We start from the raw sequence: 19,778 nt of genomic DNA on the forward strand, positions 1-19,778 counted from the left end.
CACAAGATATTGCTTGCACTAAACTTATTTTGTTATCACTAAAAACAGCTGAGAATGCTCAACAGTCCTAGACTAAAACAATCTGCAAAATGGAGAGGCCTGTTAGTGAATTACTCCAGGGAAAGCTCAACAGCTTACGGAAATTTTACTAAAACTTAACAAGATCATGGGTTTTAAAACTCTCCATTTGTTCAGTGCTCATGCTTATCAAAGGGTCTCCGACACCAGCATTTTCAAACTAACTTAAAAAACAATGAAATGAAATTATTTGTATTCCATTCCTCTGCAACTTTAAGAATGTATGATTTTGACATTACAAGTGAAAATTTAAATAGAAAAACAGAAAGGCACAATACAATTCAGAGTCTGCAAGTCTTCTGGTTTTGTTCTTACTTTTCTGAATGCTCAGGTTTACTCAGGTCTCACAAAAGGACACCTTAATAATGAAATCTTTTTCCTCAACAAGAAAAGGCTGAAGATGCTGTACCCATGAGTACAAGAAACCAAACTCTGCATAAAAATTGACTTAACGTAACAGTAATATATGAATTCAGTGTCAGCAGATATAAAGAGATAAATGAATGAACTGAAAGGTATACATAGAAATTGCATGAACTAGCTCAGTTCTGCTTTTTGGAGGCTTGAAACAAATGTTTATTTCACAAATTTGCAAGGCTAAAAGCTTTTAAAGCATTTACGCTCACTTCTTATTTGGCTAGTATTGCTTCACTGCTTGTAAGCTCACTGACTGCTTCAATACAGCCTAAGACTCCAGGTGCTTTCAGAAAATAAAACGCCACATTTCAAGTAATGCACACAATAAAGAAAACATAATATGTTGATTACTCATAGCCACAGTTTCTAAGACTCATTGAATGCAATGAACGAGTTATCACTTTTGAGAGAGAAAAAGTTGGAGGGATGTAAGATTAATAAATAGGCTTACTTTTTTTATTCTAAAGATGGTGTTACCACATTAGACTGATTTGAGATATGAAACAAAAACTTCAACATACCTTAGACCTTTTTCATTACCCACCTTGCCAACCTCAATGACGCCAAAGCTGCTGCAAACTGAAAGGAGACTGTGCTACTGCACATGCTTCATTAGCTTACCGAGGGTCTAAAAGACAGAGTAAAAATATTCACAGGCGGAGAAGCTTTATCTACAGTGGACCTCCTACCAGGAACTGCCCTGCTATTAACAATGATGGGAAACATTTGCCCATAATGATTGCCGAACAAAACTACCAGTTATCCATCGAAGACAAAGGCACATTGAATATCTGCATTGCTAGCTACTCAACAGAACTTGGTTTTCACTTGATCCATACAACAAAGAATTAAAATCGCTGCAGATGGATGCTGCTTCTTTTTTGTGTGTAGAATTTATTATATGTTCTGTTCTCTTTGTCACAATATTGAAGGGGAAGGTATTGTTAATATAATTTAACTAGCGTCCTCAGTAAAAATGAGTCTAATTAGGGTGAAATGGTATTTTATTCACTGAGAAAACAGGCATCTATCCTAAATTCCTTTCAGTGACTAAGGCATGATGACACATTTGGCATTAATTACATAGTGGTGCTATAACACTTATTTGCAGGACTGACTGCCACTAAAAAAATATTTTCCTTCTCCTACCTTCAGCAAATCTCTAGAAGTAATCAGTGTAACCTGCAGCACAAATGCATTTCAGAGGACCAGAGTGCTTTGGAATATCTACTGTTATAAAAAAAGCACCACGGCATCATTTGTTCTTGACCACATTGAGAAAAATCATTCTGTCTCACTGCCTCCTCTTCCTTCCTGAAATCCTTGCCTTATTCTCCAGTGTATCCACAAGGTTGCTGGAATTATCATTTGCTTTGCCTGATGTTCATCATACTTCATTTTCTCTTTGAATCTCATTTACAGGTTTCAACTTCCCATTCCAAACTTCCTGTCTTTACCCTTCATGTCCATACACCATCTCTGTCACCGCCTCCAGTGCCTGTTCTGTCTCTAGACCTTTGTGCTGTCTTTGCAGCAGAGGTTAAAAATGCACCTCAGTACTTTTTTTCAGAAAATATACAAATGTATTATTCAGGATACTACCATGTCAAAGCATGGGGATTAAGACAACACAGGAATACCTGAGAATAACGTGTTGCTGAAAAAAAATGGTAAGACCACTACAAGATTCCATCTTCTACCAGCAAGCTCATTCTAGTGACAGGTATGAATATGGGTAACAGTCCAGACAACAAAAATTACTATAAGGATGACGGCTTTTAATTCCAGTGCTTTGAATTGCCTTTTTTCCTTTTTGCACTAATGACTGGTATAAGCATATAAGCAACGTTACCCCAGCTATAACACAAAAAATCTGGACAACTGCAGGTACTACTTAGCCATCCTGTATTGAAATGCCTATCTTAAATCATGAAGCGATTATGATCTATACTGGAAGAAAACTGCCCTTAAAATCTCTTGTCTCAGAAGCTGACTTGTCTTTCTAAGCCTGCAAGCAGTCTTAACAATGAAAACGGTAACATAGAAGTTAATTTATTATACCTGACCAAAAAATGCAAAATTTATCAGCCTGTCTCAACAATCATTGTAGCAATTGCCAGAAAAAAATCAGCAAAGTCCATGTTTTTACGTGCCTCCCAGGCATGGATATGTATTATCCAGTGTACCCAATATCCTGGTTTTGTCACAGATGTAAGGAAGGCTGAAGCTCCTGCTGGAAGATTTTTTCAGTTATAAGAGCTGACCTTATAATGTAAAGATGACAATCCAGAGTTGGTCCTCTATGCTGCCTGACTTCAGCTTGAAAACATCAAAATGGTTGAAGTTCGGTAGCTTGGTCCGTGGTCCCCAAACTCCTGGAGTTTTCAATATGCGTAACATTTCCTCCATATTTTCCAACTTGTAATTTTTCGGTTATAAAAACTATTTCCCCACTCTGAAAGATTACACATCTCACTGGTATGTTATTGTTAGAGGAAGACACAATAAAAGAAGACATGTTATGAAATACATAGGGGAAAAAGTTGGAAATGCAAAGGGAAAAGAACACTTATCACAGAACTAAAATGAAGTATTTATTAGTGAGAAAGGAAAAACCGAGGGAATGATTAAAATATTATTTACATATTCATATTTCCATAGGCGATTGAAATTTTGTTTATAACCACACCTAAGTATAACAGTGATGTGAGGCATTGCTGGAGAGTTATTGTTGACTGCTTTTATCACTTCACATACTGAGAAGGCAGAGAATCTCTATTAGCTGCAGAGCTTCAAACCCTACTGGGAGTCTGTATTCTTGAGCACAGAAATTGAAAGTTCACGATCAACTTGTATCAGGTAGCTGTTCACCCTACCTCAATTTCTCTACCTGTAAAGAACAAATAATTGCCTTCCTGAGCTGTTGAAGTTCCTCTAGCTAATCTTGAGCATGCTTTGAAGTAAATACAGCTATGCAATATAAGCAGATTATTATTAGATTTATCTGTCATTAAAATGAGAAGGATATCAGAGAGCAGTTAAAGATCTTCTTTACTACTTCTTGAAGAAAAATCTAGTTTAATTTTTGGCACATTTGATAGCCTTTGCTAGGATTACCAGTCCACCAGCTGGACATAGGCTAACAAAGGAATAAATTAAATGAGTGACTGATCCATGCCAGGATATGTGAAACAATGAGAACAGCGAACCTTAGTAGTAAATTAAGCATGCTAAGTTGACATGCAAATATAAACATTTTACAGGAGCAGCAGAAGTTATTAAAGCAATGAAGCTGTCCCCCAGCTTTCCAAGTTTAACTAGAAACATGCAGGATTCCTTACAACACAAAATACGACATGCAAAAAAAATTAAGTAACAGATGCTGCCAGGCTTCCAGAATATTTTCCTGCTGATGGGAACAGAATCATCCCTCATGGTTTTACAGACTGAAGCTCATTACTTTGATCAGCTTCTGCTAGAAGGTTACAAGTGCCAGGGCTATTCCTAACAACTTCTTTTGCAGGTCTTGGTTTTGCATTTCCTGGGTATACACAGAAAGAAGAATCAGACACATTATATGTTGCAACCATTTCTTCTTTCAGATACATGTTTATTCAGTTTGTATGCTTTCTCTTTTTTTTTGTTTCTTGGCAAGACTTCACAAACATTTTTAGGGAGGAAAAACAGATTTAAAAATCATTATAAGCCAGTGCAGACTGTATATTAGAAAGACTTTTACTGAAAGTAGGAAAGCATGTAATCTTGTTAAGAAAAAAACTAGCCAAACTTCACCCAACCATGGGATGTACCAGCAACTTGTGAAAGGCCACACCAAATTTCCACAACTTATGGTCTCTTTTAGTCACTTTCATGCTTCATAATATGTAGGATACAGCCAGCAGAAGACAGTTGCTACAGAAATAATGTTATAAATACACTGCCAAATGGGTTATATTTATAAAATATATGTGAGAAACCACAGGATTTTCAATATACCTTTCAGAGCAGATTAAGTCACTGCCTTTCAATTTTATTGTGGTCTACATTTTAGACAGGGTATAACAAATAAGCACAAGAGGAGAGGAAAAGGGAGCAGTGATTACAAAAAAAAAAAGAAGGATAAAATAATGAGAATGTGTATGATAGTAAGTACCTGCAAGAATTCATATCAGCAAAAATACCTGTAACAGTAGAGTCTCATCTGAAGTGCCTATGAACTCTCAAGGGACTAAGCTGCCTTGATAGATTCTATAAATTATGGGATTAGGAAAAAGATACAAAGTGAATGAAGAAAACAGTTTGAGGGGTCTCAAAAATAAATAAAATGGAATTTAAGAGAAGCAGAACAACGGTATAAAAGAGAACAGGACATGGGGAAATGTTTATTCTAAAGCTTCCTTCTCTGTTATGATAACACTATTGCATTCCCTATCAACCAGAACCACATGGTCAGATTTGATTTTTTCTTCATGCCCTGAGTCTGAAAGAATCAGAAGAATGCCACTTATTCCCCCATCCGGCCACTAAGAGGCAAACTTTTCTCTCTCCTTACTGGCAGTGTTCAGATCCAGCTGGTGTCCCAAGCTTAATTCACCTTTCTCCACTCTGAATTTATCCTGTTTCCCAAAGGCATGTCATATGCAAGTGGCCTACATTACCACAGGAAACTTCTTTGTTAACTTAACTAGTCCTTTGATGTTTCTTATTTTGCACAGTCACTAATATTTCGACATGAAAGCCTGCATCATCGCCCTAATTGCATATTTGTACTCTTAAGCCTGGGAATTTGCATTCCAGCATGACCGCCTCTGTTCAAAAATTTTTTATCTTGACTCTACTGAATCATTTACATACCCTGTTACATCATGGGAAATCATGTCAGTCTTCCGTAAGACACCATTGCTGCTTTAAGTTTTGCCAAAGACTGCTGCCAGGATCAACAGAGATTAAAAAGTGTTTTGCGTATTTCGTGATTGTTCTCCATAGAGAACTCCATCCCCACATGACTTTTGTAAGAGACAGAAGTTTTTAATGTCAAAAGACTACATAAAATGGAGCTAAATGCAAATGTATTCCCTCTTTGATTATTATCTTATGCAAATATCTCCATTTACTTCAGTGGTGTGTCTTGCAACAAGACAAAAAAATCTCTCAGCTTTTTCTCTTATTAAATATAGCCCATTAGTTTTTATATCACTAATTTTGTTCTTTTGTTTCTTGTTTCCTATAGCTACTACTGCCTAAGGTTGTTCAAAGAAAATCGGTGTTTCACTTTCCATGCAAAAGCACTAGTTAAAAAGCTAAATAGCCTTGAAACTTCTGCATTTATTTGATATTACTTACTCCTCAGTAATTCCTATCAAGATTAAACAAAATTTCTTTGGGACCGTGTAAGATATGAACAGCGTGTATGGATTAGGACAAGACTGTGCATTCTTTTGTATATCTGCTTCCTCCCTCCTAGACAGAGTCCCAAAAATTTAAATAATGGCAATGCATGTGGCCTGAAAATCTTCATAATGTATTCTTACCTTCTAATTAGTTCTGCATATATTATTGAAAATATCTTTCTGCTATTGGAGACACTGTTGAAGGAGGCAGGAGAGCTAGGCTGTCATTTTCTCAATGAAGATACATAACACGTTTTAAGCACCTTTTATCCTGAAGTGAACCTTAGGCAAGAGTTCCCTATGTCTAATTAGACAGAAATGCAACCCAGTGGTGCTTCCAGGGGCTGCCTTTACTAAGCAGGGAGTACAGACACCCCCTTGTGGAAGCTGCCAGCGTTCCAGGTGAGCAATCCATACACCAACAGAGCAGCGCGCTCATCCCAGAGCACGAACTACTGTTCCTGCAGACAGATGTTCTGCCTCCTTTCTAAAGATCCCCAACGCTTGGATTCAGGTAAAACGTAGGGAAAAATGGCTGATTCTGTATCATTTCATTCCACTGAAAAGAGCAAACAGCGGGACCCTTACAAATACTTACAAGTCATTTCAGCAAAAAAGTTATTTCTCCCCAGAATGGGTGTGAATGGTCTAGCTTTTCATTTTGGGCTAGCAAATACACTGTACCTTGCAATGGCCTTTTTAGTGATTTTGTTATTTATTACATTATTTGTGCTCTGTCTGTTTCTTGAGTCCTCAGCATTATATTGAAATAGCATTTCCCTCCCACAGCTCAAAGAAAAGCTACCAACTATGAAGTGCTAATTTACTAACCAATAGCGGCAAAGAAATACCAAAATGTTCAGACTCTCAAATTAGAACAGTTGCCAGGGTCTTGAGACGTATAAAATATTTTCTGTAGGCTGTGATGTCTGACATAAATACACTGCCAGAGTAAGGTCATCCAAATCAAAACCATAAATAGTGGAATGGTGGCAGAAAATGTTAAAAACAATTACAATACACATGTTCTTTTCCCCTTAGGACAAAAGATTCTCATCGTGTTCCTTTTTGTTATGCCAGAAATATTTAACTGATTCATGTTTTGTGGTATAAATACATAAGTCAGTTTCTATTCCTGCTTCTTAACAGTTCATTTTATGTAACATTCAGATTCATTTGAACCAAAGAAAAATATTCTGATCTCTAACATTTCTTTATCTCTAAACCTTGACTAGAACAAATAAATTCTGATGTGGGCCTAGTGGGATACAGCTTCTAATAAGCAAATTTAGCAAAGGTTTGAAGATGGACTGACGTGCATCTCTAGCGTTATTTGCAAACATCATTACTTTGCTTCAGGAGATTCAAGCAGATATTTCATCCACGGAAAACTAAGGGAACCATCTGTTTTCTATCTTAATGCTATCATCACAGGGAAGTAAAATCCAAAAGGAGAGAAGTGACATAACCGGGCCATGATTGATGCACATCAGCAATTCACAGTAGAAAATAAGGATCCTGCTGCAGGCAAGGCTACACTGGGGAGCAAAGGCAACCCTAAGCACTATCTATAGTTAGCCCTTAAGTGGGAAGAAACAGAATGAGCTGGGTTCACAAAAGGTCATGCAAAAACCTTGCTTTTCAGTTTCAGGAGCAGTAGGTTCACACTGACAGGACTGCATGTTTGAATAACCCCCATAGTCAAAGTCAGCTAAAGTCCTGGAGTTTAGGGCTTTTTTTTCCCCCTACAGACAACCAGCTATTGCTTTTTATATGCAAAAACTTGCTAACAAAAAGCAAATTTCAAAATCTCAAGCATGAGTATTCATGGAAACCAAAGTTTAAACAGATCCGTAAACAAGAGAGACAATGACCTGATTTCCACCCTTTATAAATAGGACCACGCCTCACCCACAATGATTTTGTGTCAGTGCCTGTGGGTGATGACAGAACTTTGTAGTTCAGTAAATGCAATGCACTCGATATATTGGAAGTAGGGTGGAACATCACTTAACAAAAGTCTCTTCAAGTAGGTCCCTGGGAAGCAGTGTTTAAAAGAAGTCAGCTGAGATCATATCACGTACATTAAATACTGCAAATTAAATATAAACCTTTTGCCTAGCCAATGATATGGCCATGGTCATTATTCTGGTCATGATACATTGAATAAATACTCCTTAGCTTGAAAAATAAGAATTTTTAAATTGCCTGAAAGTAGGCATACATAGTGCACAGTCCTGTGAAGAGAAACACAAGAAACAATATGGCTTTGTTAATGGTGTTCCTACTTGTGCTAATAAACACGGTAGTTCTCAGCTGAGGTATTTCTTGCCAATGAAAGTATTGTAGCTTCCTCAGAGTTAATACAGATCTCTTTGCAAAAGACAATGTTATTCCTTGGAGACATACTTTAATATTTCTATGTTCTTTTTATAAGTTACTGCTCCTGAAATGACAACATTTTTCTGAGAGATTCAGAGCTCTAGTGGTTTTTCAAGCCCACCTCCTGAATAAGATTCAGCCAGGCAGAGGAAAAAATCTTCAATTAGCTAGCATGATCAGTCACGATGAAACAGCTCAATTTGAAGAAAAAATATTCCATTATACAACAATTTCTCAAAAGTGCATGCTCTGTAAAAGTCTAAATTAGAGACCAGTAGAATGAAAATATCATGGAGATGTGGATAACTCAATCCAAACTTTAATTGGCAAGTGTTTGGCACTTAGACACGTTGCAAATTATTCCCGCTCCCTTACCTCTCTCTAGCAGAATCTTTCGGTTATAAAACACCAAATGAGCAATCATAGCAATTTTGGATGTCTTCAATCAGATCTAATATTGAGAAACTTTCCACTGGTTTACCTACATCAGCAAATTTACTGCCAATACAACACACAAGCATCCTGCTCCCCTTTCTTGAAAAGGCAGCCTGAGAGGGCTGTTTAATGGATTACTACATGTCAGAAATTACTATACCATGAACAGGTTGATTGCTGCTCAGCAACAAGCATTACGGGAAAACTCCACACTGAAATTCACAGCCAAAACGGGAGACATCAGTACAAGCGTGTGGCAAAACAACAGTCCTTAAATCTTATCGCATAAACTACTTAATTCTTTGTGTGCTGTGAACACATGAGTGTTTGGGGAATAGGTTAGAATAAGAAACTTAAGTTATATTATTAACAAGGAGATTAATCACTTTAATAGCCAGAAACCTAATAACAGCAAAGAAAAATGATAGCCGTGCTCTGATTCATAGCATGTGTCAGAACAATCCTAGTGTGAAATAATAAAATGAAAGGAGACAAATCGTCCTGAAGAACATATATTTCACTCCTGTACAGTATTATTTAGTCCTTACCGTTAATCAAATATGACACATTCATAATTTTCAACGTGAAAAACAAAGAAAAACAGGAAAAAACCATAAATACTCTCCCAAGGGAGTAAAGGCGGGTATATTCACATCCAACCTGCATATGATTAAACATTGTTTTAGGATTTTTTTCTTCATTATAAATAGAATTTCATAAATTGCCAAACAGCAGATACAAGGTAAAATACATGTTTTCCACCATGAAATAAGAAGGCATATGAGTGGAAGAGCTCACAGAAAAACTTAACGCTCTGCTACTTCCTCTAAATAAACATAGCGTGCTTCTTTCTTGGACTTAATTTATGTTCACATCTATTCAGACCCATCCGCATGATGGATTTGACTAAACAATGATACTTTGTACTACTGATATATACCAATGCATTTACATATTAAAGTATTCAAAACACACTGTATCTCACACATTACTGACAGTCTTGAGGCAAGTAAAAGCCTAACCAGCCCAGCCTTTTACGTAAACTAATGGTTTAGATAGCTCTGTATGGCATTTTGGGTCTTCTCAACCTTCGAGTTCTCTTTCATTAAAAAAAGAAAAAGAGAAAAGAGAAAGGGGAAAGAGCTCTGATTCTAGAACAGTAGGGGAAATCTCTCTGAAAGTACACTGGCTATAATTTTATTTAACAAAGACTTAATCATAGAGTCATAGAATGGTTTAGGTTGGAAAGGACCTTAAAGATCATCGAGTTCCAACCCCCCTGCCATAGGCAGGGACACCTCCCACTAGACCAGGTTGCTCACAGCCCCATCCAGCCTGGCCTTGAACACCTCCAGGGATGGGGCCTCAGCAACCTCCCTGGGCAACCTGTTCCAGTGCCTCACCACCCTCAAAGTGAAAAATTTCTTCCTAATGTTTAATCTAAACCTGCCCTCTTCCAGTTTATAGCCATTCCCCCTCGTCCTGTCACTACATGCCCTAGTAAAAATTCCCTCCCCAGCTCTCCTGTAGGTCCCCTTTAGGTACTGGAAAGCCACAATAAGATCTCCCTGGAGCCTTCTCTTCTCCAGGCTGAACAGCCCCAACTCTCTCAGCCTCTCCTCATAGGAGAAAGAAAAAAGAAAAAAGGAAATACTAATGTTTCAGATAAATCTCATATACCTTTAAGTCTGGTCAATTTGTATGCTGGCATAAGTTAACACACAAAACATAGACCAATTCTTTCACAAGTACAGCTTCTCTTCACACCATTTAATAATGCAAATAGCCGTTAGGGGTAAACTTAGATTTTATCTGCTCAAAAGGAAACTGAGCTGAGTTGAATAGGCCTGTAACCTTTCCTGCAGGAAAGATGTTCAATTTACAAACACGTTTATGGAGAGCTCTTTTTGTTTGTTTTAATGGAATACTATGCAATCAGAAAGGAACGCCATCCAGGTGACATGGATAGCCACAGCATAATCCTACTAAGAAATGCATGGAGGCATTTCTGTACACAATTATATTTTGAGTACAAATACCTCTTTCTATATAGTATTTGCATCAGAATCTATAAGTAACTAAGTAGAGATGGTGCATCAAGGTTTCTATGGATTCTACACATTACCTACACCCACAGCAAGACAGAGTGTATATATTCTTCTTAATAATATGGCTGAATGTAATGCATAGTTTTATAAAAATGATTACTACATATTGATTTTAAAGTAGCTTAATTCTGAAACAAAAATAATTAGAGAATTGAAACTTCTTAGACATTGCACATTGAGATAAGCAAAAGTAAAGTGTTTAAGTTCAAATATATTATGTAGTTTTGAACAAAATTTTAAAAATCCATTTTATCATTTGCATACCAGCATGATTAATCAGTCACCCTAATCGAAACCTTAGATCTATGAAAAGCGTAAGCGTAATGTTAAGTGCTAAATAGAAATTACTAGCAACACAGGAAATTAATCAAATCTCTTTTTTTTTTCTGAAAACACGTCACATTTCAACTCACATCTGGTACTTCCAGAATGTGTTTTGCTTTTGATATTCGGCCAAAACGAACAAAGTTTCTTCCCTATTTCAATTAAACAATTTCAGCACTGCTTCTAACACGGCTAGGTGTCTGTAAGCGTCACTTACCAGAACTGACCACCAAGTGGTGCTATTTGAACAATAATGGATTGTATTTAGTCCTTAAAAGGTTTGGGATGTGCTGAATAACTCTTCGTGTAGTAACTTTTGATTTAAAAACAAACAAACAAACAAACAGAAAGGGCCAGGTTTTATGTGAATTGTTGTTCATATTGGCTGATAATAACATGTAGCCCAGCTGTCCATACAAAAAAACATTTATGTTGAGCTTTTTTATTTGTCCAGCATTGAAGCCTTACAATAGTAAGCTTGCAAGAAAACCATGACAGTTGTAAAGGGATTAAATGTCCTGTGCAAAGATCTACAGCATCGCTGAGAATCATTGGCTTAAGCTAGCTAGAAAGTAAACACATAGCATATTCACTTAGCCTATTTTGCCATAGTAGATTTCAAACCTAAAATAATAAAGCCCCAAAACATTTGTAATGAAAACATTCACGTAATGCATTCACTCAGACTAGATATACGGAAGAAATTTTTTACAATGAGAGTGGTGAGACACTGGTCCAGGTTGCCCGGGTGGGTGGGAGATGCCCGATCCCTGGAAACATCCCAGGTGAGGTTGGACGGGGCTCTGAGCACCCTGATCTAGTGGAAGATGTCCCTCCCCCTGTCCCTTGCAGGGGGGCTGGACTAGATGGCCTTTTAAGGTCCAACTCAACCTATTCTATGATTCATAATATTTACCAACACTGTAGTGTTAGTGTCATGACCTCGTTTGTTGCGTTAAGCTGATGCAACTCCCAGATCAATACAGAACATAAAAGACTAGTTGGCTGCTAATAAAGCCCCACGCTAAGACTATAGCTTGGCTCAAACTCTTGAATTTCAGCATCTTCCACTTGTGCAACTATTTCATCACAACTGAACCAGGAACAGAAGTATTTTACTGTACAATGACGCCTGAAAAGGCACAAGCATTAAGCCAGGTGACCAGAAACCCCTCAGACAGGCGTGAGGAGATGAAGAGCTGCTTTGGGCCCAGCAGCACCGCCGCCTTCTCAGCACACCCCTGCAGCAGGACAGGGGCCTCAGCCCAACCGCCCCCGGGGAAGGCAGGCCTCCTGCTTCCAGAGCTCCCGTCAGACTGGGTAAAAACACAAGGGAATCCACACACACACACATACATATACACATACACACACACCGCGGCGCTCCCGCCCTCTCAGTTTCTGGGCCGCGTCGCCGGTGGGTGGGAAGAGCCCGCCCCCTCTCTCCCCCTCGCTGCCGCTCATTGGCGGGCTCCGCCTCTCCAGCGCCCAATCGCTAGCTAGAGTGGTCGCCATGGCGACGGCCAACGCCGCGCGGCCCAGGCGGCAGCATGGCCGCCTACAGGCCCGGGGTCCTCATCGGCAACTGGAAGGAGGACGCGAGTCTGGAGGAGGTAGCGGGGGAGCCGGGCCCTCTCCCCTCTCTGGCTCCCGGGGAGCCTCGCCCGCCGCTTCACCTCGCGGTGTTTCCCCCTAATTCTTTAAATTCGGTTTAAACCTGAGATTGTGAGTGCTGGGTTACATGTCTGCCCCCTCTCTCTCCTTTGCGAGCAGGACCGCTTGAGGGATTTTATGCATAAAAGAGAACGAGGAGAACTTTTAATACAGAAAATAAACAAACTGCAAGATAATCTTTTCAAGAAGGTAATTTTTTAAGAAGGCCACGTCAATCCTCTATGACCCCGCATAGAACAGCGTAGCTGTTATTAGTGTTCTTTATGCATTAAGAACGCTATGGATTTGCATTTTATATGCTAAAATAATTCTGATATTAGGTCCAGATAATTCTGTAAAAAAATTATGTGCATTTTAATTTAGATACGGCTGTCGGTGTCTAAGGATGGATTTGTTCATTATGGAGACACTGTGATGCTTCTGAACCCAGAGAGCAAACCCTCGGTGGAGAATTGCCCCGGGCTCTGCGGCAGACTGACTTTGGCCATCAATCTGGATGAACTATCCGTGCATTCGGCCGAATCACTGCAAGCCCCTCATGGGGTTAGCGCAGTTGAGAGTGCGGACCCTGTGGGACGAAATACTTTTTGTATTTTAAGGTTTGGCACTTTATTCTGAGTTGTTTTCAATTATTATGTTAGCTTTCAATGTCTTGTTTTGAGAAATATGCAATGAAGTTTGCTAATAAACAAATTAATTTGAGTAAGGTTAATTTATTTAAGAAAGATTCTTTAACTTGGGTCATGCATTAAGCTTGATTCTACTCTGCATATTACTGTGAATAATTCCAAGAAACCTTAAATCAGCTTAGAACTCGTGCGAAAACAGAATCGAGATCACTGTAACATGTACAAATATCACTTAGTATTATTCAGTCTCCTACAAATAAGGTCACTAAAGCAGAAATTTGTGTCAATGCTTTTGCTGTGCATGAAATGGACAGTGTTTCTGTTGCCCTAAAAAACACTTAGCCAAACAACATACTCACTTTCTCTAAGACCTATTTAATTCCAGCTGGTTGTGGGAGAGACACAGAAGAACACGGTCCTGCTCAACAGTGGCAGGCTTTGCCTGAGTGCATGCATTTAACAGTAGTAACAGTGCATAAGAATAAAAATTAACCCATATAATCCTGATAGAGCAAAACACTTTGGGTAAGACCTAAGAAAGAATTTTGATGCCAAGAATGTAATTTAGGCCTTCTAGAACTGCAACCAAAATATTTTTGTTGAGCTGCTGGCTGATCTTAGTGTCATTGGCACTGAATGCTATTAAGTCCCTCATTAACTAAGTTCATCAGCTACATAAGTTTTTTACTCTGAATACACTTCGAAAGTCTAGCACTTAACTTAGTGATTCTTTAATGTAAAATACAGAAATCATTCTGGAAATAGGGATATACCAGCATGCATGTTGATGTAAGGAACCAAATTATTGAATATCAGTTACATATATTATTAGCAACATATGTTGTTACAGACCAGAAACACACACTGTCCTGCTTTTAGTCTGTGATTTTTCAGATGCTTCTATTAAGTATATGCTAAAGGGGACCTCAATTCTGAATTTTCATTGGTTTTTCATTGAATGTTATCTTTCCACCCTGCATGTTAATGAATACATCATAAAAAGTAATCAATACAGCCTGTTTCTGTTCTGTTAAATATTTTAACCAGTGAGTCAAGTATGAAGTGTCTTTTCAGTTAAGATATTTTACCTATTTTTAAAAGTAAACTTAATACAAAGTGTTGCCACAAGACCTAACTATAGACCAAACCAACCAAACAAAAAGAATAGTAGAGCTGATTATTTGAATGTCTCTTTCTTCTTTTTACAATTTTAACAGTGTTAATGGAGGTACAGTAGGTGAACCCATTAGATTTGGGCAAAACTTTCGTCTTGGAACGACAGGAGGGTTTTCTGACCAAATGGTAAGGCAGTAAAATTGCAAATGGCAATGACAGCATATATTGATAGCGAACATTTAATTACTATATATATATGTAAAGTTGTACAGTGATTCAACATCTTAGCTTTACAGAACAGATTCAGAATCATACATAGATCAAGATAAGCAATACATATTTAGAAAGTTTATGTGACTTGCCTGAGATCAGGTGTGCAGGCCAAGGGGGCTGTCAGCCAGAATGACTGGATAAAGCAGATTTTAAAAAAGAAAAGAAAAAAGGAAATTAAAATTAGCTTGTGAATCATGAAAGAATTCATCATTAGAGGGAGGATTTTTTTTACTTTTTCTTTAAATAAATCCAAAATGAGATTATTTAATTTCTTGTGAAGATAAATCTATCATAGGTATCATAAGTAACATATTCTATCATTCTAAGGAAGCAGATTTCTATTAAATGTTAACATTGTTCACCTCTGCAACTTAGAAGCAAATAAGACATTGTATGTTACATATGCACTCAAAATAAATCACCACAACTTTGAAAAAAAATTCCCTCTCAATGACCACTTTGGTGAGAGAGAATCTTTGGAATGTAAATTCAATTTTAAATTAGTATTCACCAGTCTGTGTATGGAATAGGTCCTTAATGAGTTTGCCAACAGTATAGAATCTATGTTATGGGCTTTGTATGTGTAGCTTTAGCTTGGCAGACTGATTTTTCAGGAGCCGAGAGAAAATTTTTTGTGTTGAAAAGTATTGTTTTAAAATTACATATCTTGTTTCTCTTATATTTGTGCTGTCCTTGTTTTTATTTACAGTTATATCTAGCAAGTGACCATAAATCATTTATAAGATTTGCTAAAAAATCTTACCTTCAGCAAGTATTTTTGACAGCTGAGCTTTCCTATTTGACTTGCTGGCAAGCTACCTTCTTGGATCCACAGCTGCGTCTTGAATATGAAGGATATCCAGTTCCTGTAAGAAATTAAAACTGTAGAAAATGTTACGAAGATTTAATTGAAAGAGTAGATGGATTACTTAGAAAAAAAGATGTGTCCATTTTATTCATATATTTTCCTTATTTAAGTTCTGACCTGTAATTTTAGGAAGGGAGAGAGAGAAGGAATAATCTCTTTAACCAGGAAATCTGCATATACAGCTATTAGGTTCTGGCGTTCATTTTGAGGTTGACTTGCTCAGTTTTTCTCAGCAGAACTTTTTAAAGGTTGACATTATCATGTTGTGAGGATGCAGTGGTTGGAATCTGCTTTTCAGGTCTTCTGAGCGCTAAATTGCATATCCAACATTAGGAGCTGTGATTAATTCAGAACTCCTGTACATTAAATTATAAAAGTATTAAAAAAAACCCCAATGCATCTGAATAAGTGGATATGCTTTTCCAAATGTGGTTTTTAACCTTTTGTAAATACATTAAGCAGACACAGTATTTTCCTGTTCCACATAACTGCTAGGCTTCCTGAAGTGCTGGTGTATAGTAAAATACCACAAATGTTCCTCTACAGCCTAAAACTGTGACTAATTTACATGAATCAGTGTACTAGTAAACACAGTCAAAATTATGTAATTGTCAGAGACAACATTGTTTATTCACAGTATTGGTAAATAGGGGTGACTAAAAATTAATTCTGTTATACATCAAAAATTGCAAATTGGTAAAATATAAAGGTCCATATCTAGGCTGTGTCCCCAAACCATGTGGATCTCTCATATGGCACATGTCAATTGCAAAAGGAATTACCCTGATGGCACAGGCCACTGGAATGACTCTACTGCTTGCTTGACTTTATTTTATTCTATTTTATTTTTTTAAGTGTCCAGCACAAGGGAGTGAAATGGAATGTATTGGACAGGAGAATGTGTCTGACCTGAGAGCTAAGCATTTGACTGATCTGAGCTGTTAAGACAGTCGTGTTGAGAACTGATAGTGTGTAAAATATCTCGCTATCAATGTACAGCAGTCTCAGAGTGATACAGAGAATGCAGGCTTACACTAAGCAAAAATAAAAATAAAAGCATTTTATTTGAATAAGAATGGTTAAAGTTAGTGTAAAAATGTCTCTCAAGTGTCTTGCCTTGTTTTTTTTTTCCAGGCAAACTCTAAAATGATTATTACTCATTGCCATACTAATCGGAGCTTAGCCGTTCCAAGGAACTTTTGGACATGGTAAGAATAATTTAGGACTGGCAGGGATGTAAATAATGGTGCTCCAACATCAAGAATTACTGTAAGAAGCAAGACAGTTGCTTTAGCAATGCACTGAAGAAATGGAAAAAAATGTAGAATGCACATTCTCCTTTCCCTTATTTTATTTCTGGGCTGTAATGTGTGCCCACTGTGATGCTGCAGACAATCAGCTCAGTCTTATTTGTGTTTTGGTTTTTTTTTAAATTATTATTATTTTTAATTCATATCATATCATGCTTCTAGCCTTCTTTAGTTTCTTGGTGGTTCTCCCTTTCAATATCTTGAGCAATTACAGCTGTTTGCGTGTTTGGGTTTTTTTTAAGAAAAAAATTATATACTAGGAAATGTAAGGAGTAAAAGAACTAAATAAAAGCACACTGCATAAAACTGTATATCGCTTATGTCTATATGAATCGATCTCTCAACAAAGTAAAGTTAATCCAGCAATTCAAGTTAATACACATGCATTAAGTTAATTTTGATTAAGCATTGTTAAGAAGTATACCAATTGTTTCCCATTAAATCTGACTGAGGATTTGTATCAGGTTTTTGAGGCTGAAACAAGGTCTGAAAGTTTGAGGCTGAAACAGTTATTTAGTAAAGTCTTCCTCAGCCAGAGAGAAATGGTGATGTGAATGGAGGTGAGACCCTAACCAGCTTGTGCATACTGAGTCGGTGTATCAGTGCCTTATACTGATGGGGCTGCTTTAGCTTTGAAGCTAGAAAGGTGGCATTTCCCTTTGATTTCAAATTCCTAAATTACTCATAGGAAACAAAGCGGGCTATTGTGTTTCTTGTAACAGTCTGATATTTGAAGGTGCATGGTGATATTTCTGAATAAGCCAAGAGAAACATCAGAAAGCCTTGAACAATTTGGAAATAATGCAGATTTGATGAATTTATGTATACATTAATTTGCCCACCCATCCCCTCTTCTCTGACTTTGCAGGTCTTATTTTGGAAAAGAATATGAAGTAATTTGTCACACTTATCTGGACTCCCATAAAGCTGAAGAAGATAAGAATTACTGGGTAATAGTTACAGGAAATCCAAGCGATGAGGATGGTACAATGATTGATAGACCCACCCCTCAACCAGGTGGGATCAGAAAGAATGAGTTTTCTGAAGAGACGTAGAATATAAAAATCCCAGACTACAACCAACAGAGGCTGATGAGATTCTGGTTCTTGGTTCTTCTGCTCAGATTTTAGTTTTAGAGATGTTTGTTTTAAAAACGGGAAGTCTACCATTAGTAATATTGCATAATCTCATTAACTCATTGAGCTTATACAGTGTGCAAAAACTAATAAAATTTGATGGACCATGGACAACATCAAAAATTCTTGAATCAGGAAGGGTTTTTTTTTTCCCATTTTCTTGTTCACTGATGGCAAAAGATGTCAGAATCCAGGAAATCTAATAAATTTTTGCTATCTTACTGGCCCTCAGAGCGTATTTAACCAATTCTTCCAAAACCAAACCAGTGTCACAATTTTTAAAAGGATGAGTGTACAGTTTCCAAAACACTGAAAACCAGACTCATGGCAAGTTATCATGGGATACTTTGACATTTAAAGTTCATCTGAAAGAAAGTTGGTTGTTGAGCTTGTTCCACGCTCTGTCTAGCACAATGTTGCCAATTATTAAAAAATCACAAGTGAGGTCTCTTTATCTCAAGATTAGCTTCAGAATTATGGGAATTAATTAAAAAAAGGTAAAAATTTATTTTTTTACCTTTGTCCATGTATTCTAAACATTTAAATGCTAAGTAATCAAGAACTTGAGCACAGGGATACAGACTAGAGATTTCTGACAGCCCTATCCATGCGTCACCATGTTGCATTTGCCTCCCACCCTCCAAATTTTTCAATCCCTAATAATTTCTACCAAATTTGACAGCAAGGTAAAATTGCTAAAGAAAATTAAGCCCCCACAAGTTTCATGAAAATAAATACCAAAGTAGAAAACGAATAAGTAACACTGTGAGTTTATCCAGTAAGAAAAAGATTGCAAGTCTATGTTCATACCTAATTAGACACCAGAGAAGCCACAAGAAAAAAATGGTCCAAGAGTGGTGGAAAATTTCCACTGGAACTCACATTTTCTTACACAACAAAATCAACCAAGCATGAGATGCAAAGGCATAGAAAACGGATGTCATTACTTCATAGAGTTACCTGTTTTTAAACAGAAGCTGAAAGAGCACCAGAGAGAATCTTCTCAATGTATGACATTCCACTATATCCATTTAGTAAAGCTACGTGTATACATGTTCTCTTTCTTACTGTACCACAAAAGCAGGCTCTTTCTGCACAAAGTGAGTGAATTTTTGAGTAAAATACTACATAAATTCTCCAAAAGGATTCCAAAGATCTTGAATGTTCATAAAGGTCAAATCAAACCTTTTCAGTTTTACCAGAACAAAACCACTAAACTTTTACAGAAGAAGGGACTGATCCAAACACGTTCTGTCTTCCAGCTGTATCCCAGACAGACTATCTGTTTTAAAGTCACTGCCAAGGCATTAAAAGTTCTCGCCTTTATTCAATATTAATTAAACCAGCAGACTGCAGAATAGGCTAACTAACACTTGGCATACAGGGTCTCAGAGCAGGAGAGATTACCATTCTGTGATGTGCAGGTTTGCTTTGGGGGAGTGTATCACAGAGGACGGTTTTTGAATCACATTACTCGTGCAAACCTTCACAGGTCTGTTACAGAAGGGGTATTATAGAGGAAATTATCTTTAGGAACTTTTTCTTTCACTTTTTATGTAAAGATATGAAACCTGATGTATGGCAAAGGATGCATGTTTTTATAGAGGCACTATTATTACTCCAACTTACAGAGATTAA

At 37.3% G+C, this 19,778-nt stretch overlaps 1 protein-coding gene across 1 annotated transcript; it reads left to right on the forward strand.

Moving 5' to 3' along the window:
• The first annotated feature begins 12,684 nt into the window (after window positions 1-12,684).
• LOC104287406 (chromosome unknown open reading frame, human C15orf26) lies at window positions 12,685-18,059 on the forward strand. The gene is made up of 7 exons (XM_009886108.1): window positions 12,685-12,747; window positions 12,908-12,997; window positions 13,172-13,407; window positions 14,655-14,739; window positions 15,536-15,694; window positions 16,829-16,902; window positions 17,873-18,059. The coding sequence occupies exons 1-7, from the start codon at window positions 12,685-12,687 to the stop codon at window positions 18,057-18,059; spliced, it is 894 nt and encodes a 297-aa protein (XP_009884410.1).
• Window positions 18,060-19,778: the final 1,719 nt, after the last annotated feature.

The sequence above is a fragment of the Charadrius vociferus genome, unplaced genomic scaffold, assembly GCF_000708025.1.
Source record: "Charadrius vociferus isolate BGI_N301 unplaced genomic scaffold, ASM70802v2 scaffold365, whole genome shotgun sequence".
Classification (NCBI taxonomy): Eukaryota; Metazoa; Chordata; class Aves; order Charadriiformes; family Charadriidae; genus Charadrius; species Charadrius vociferus.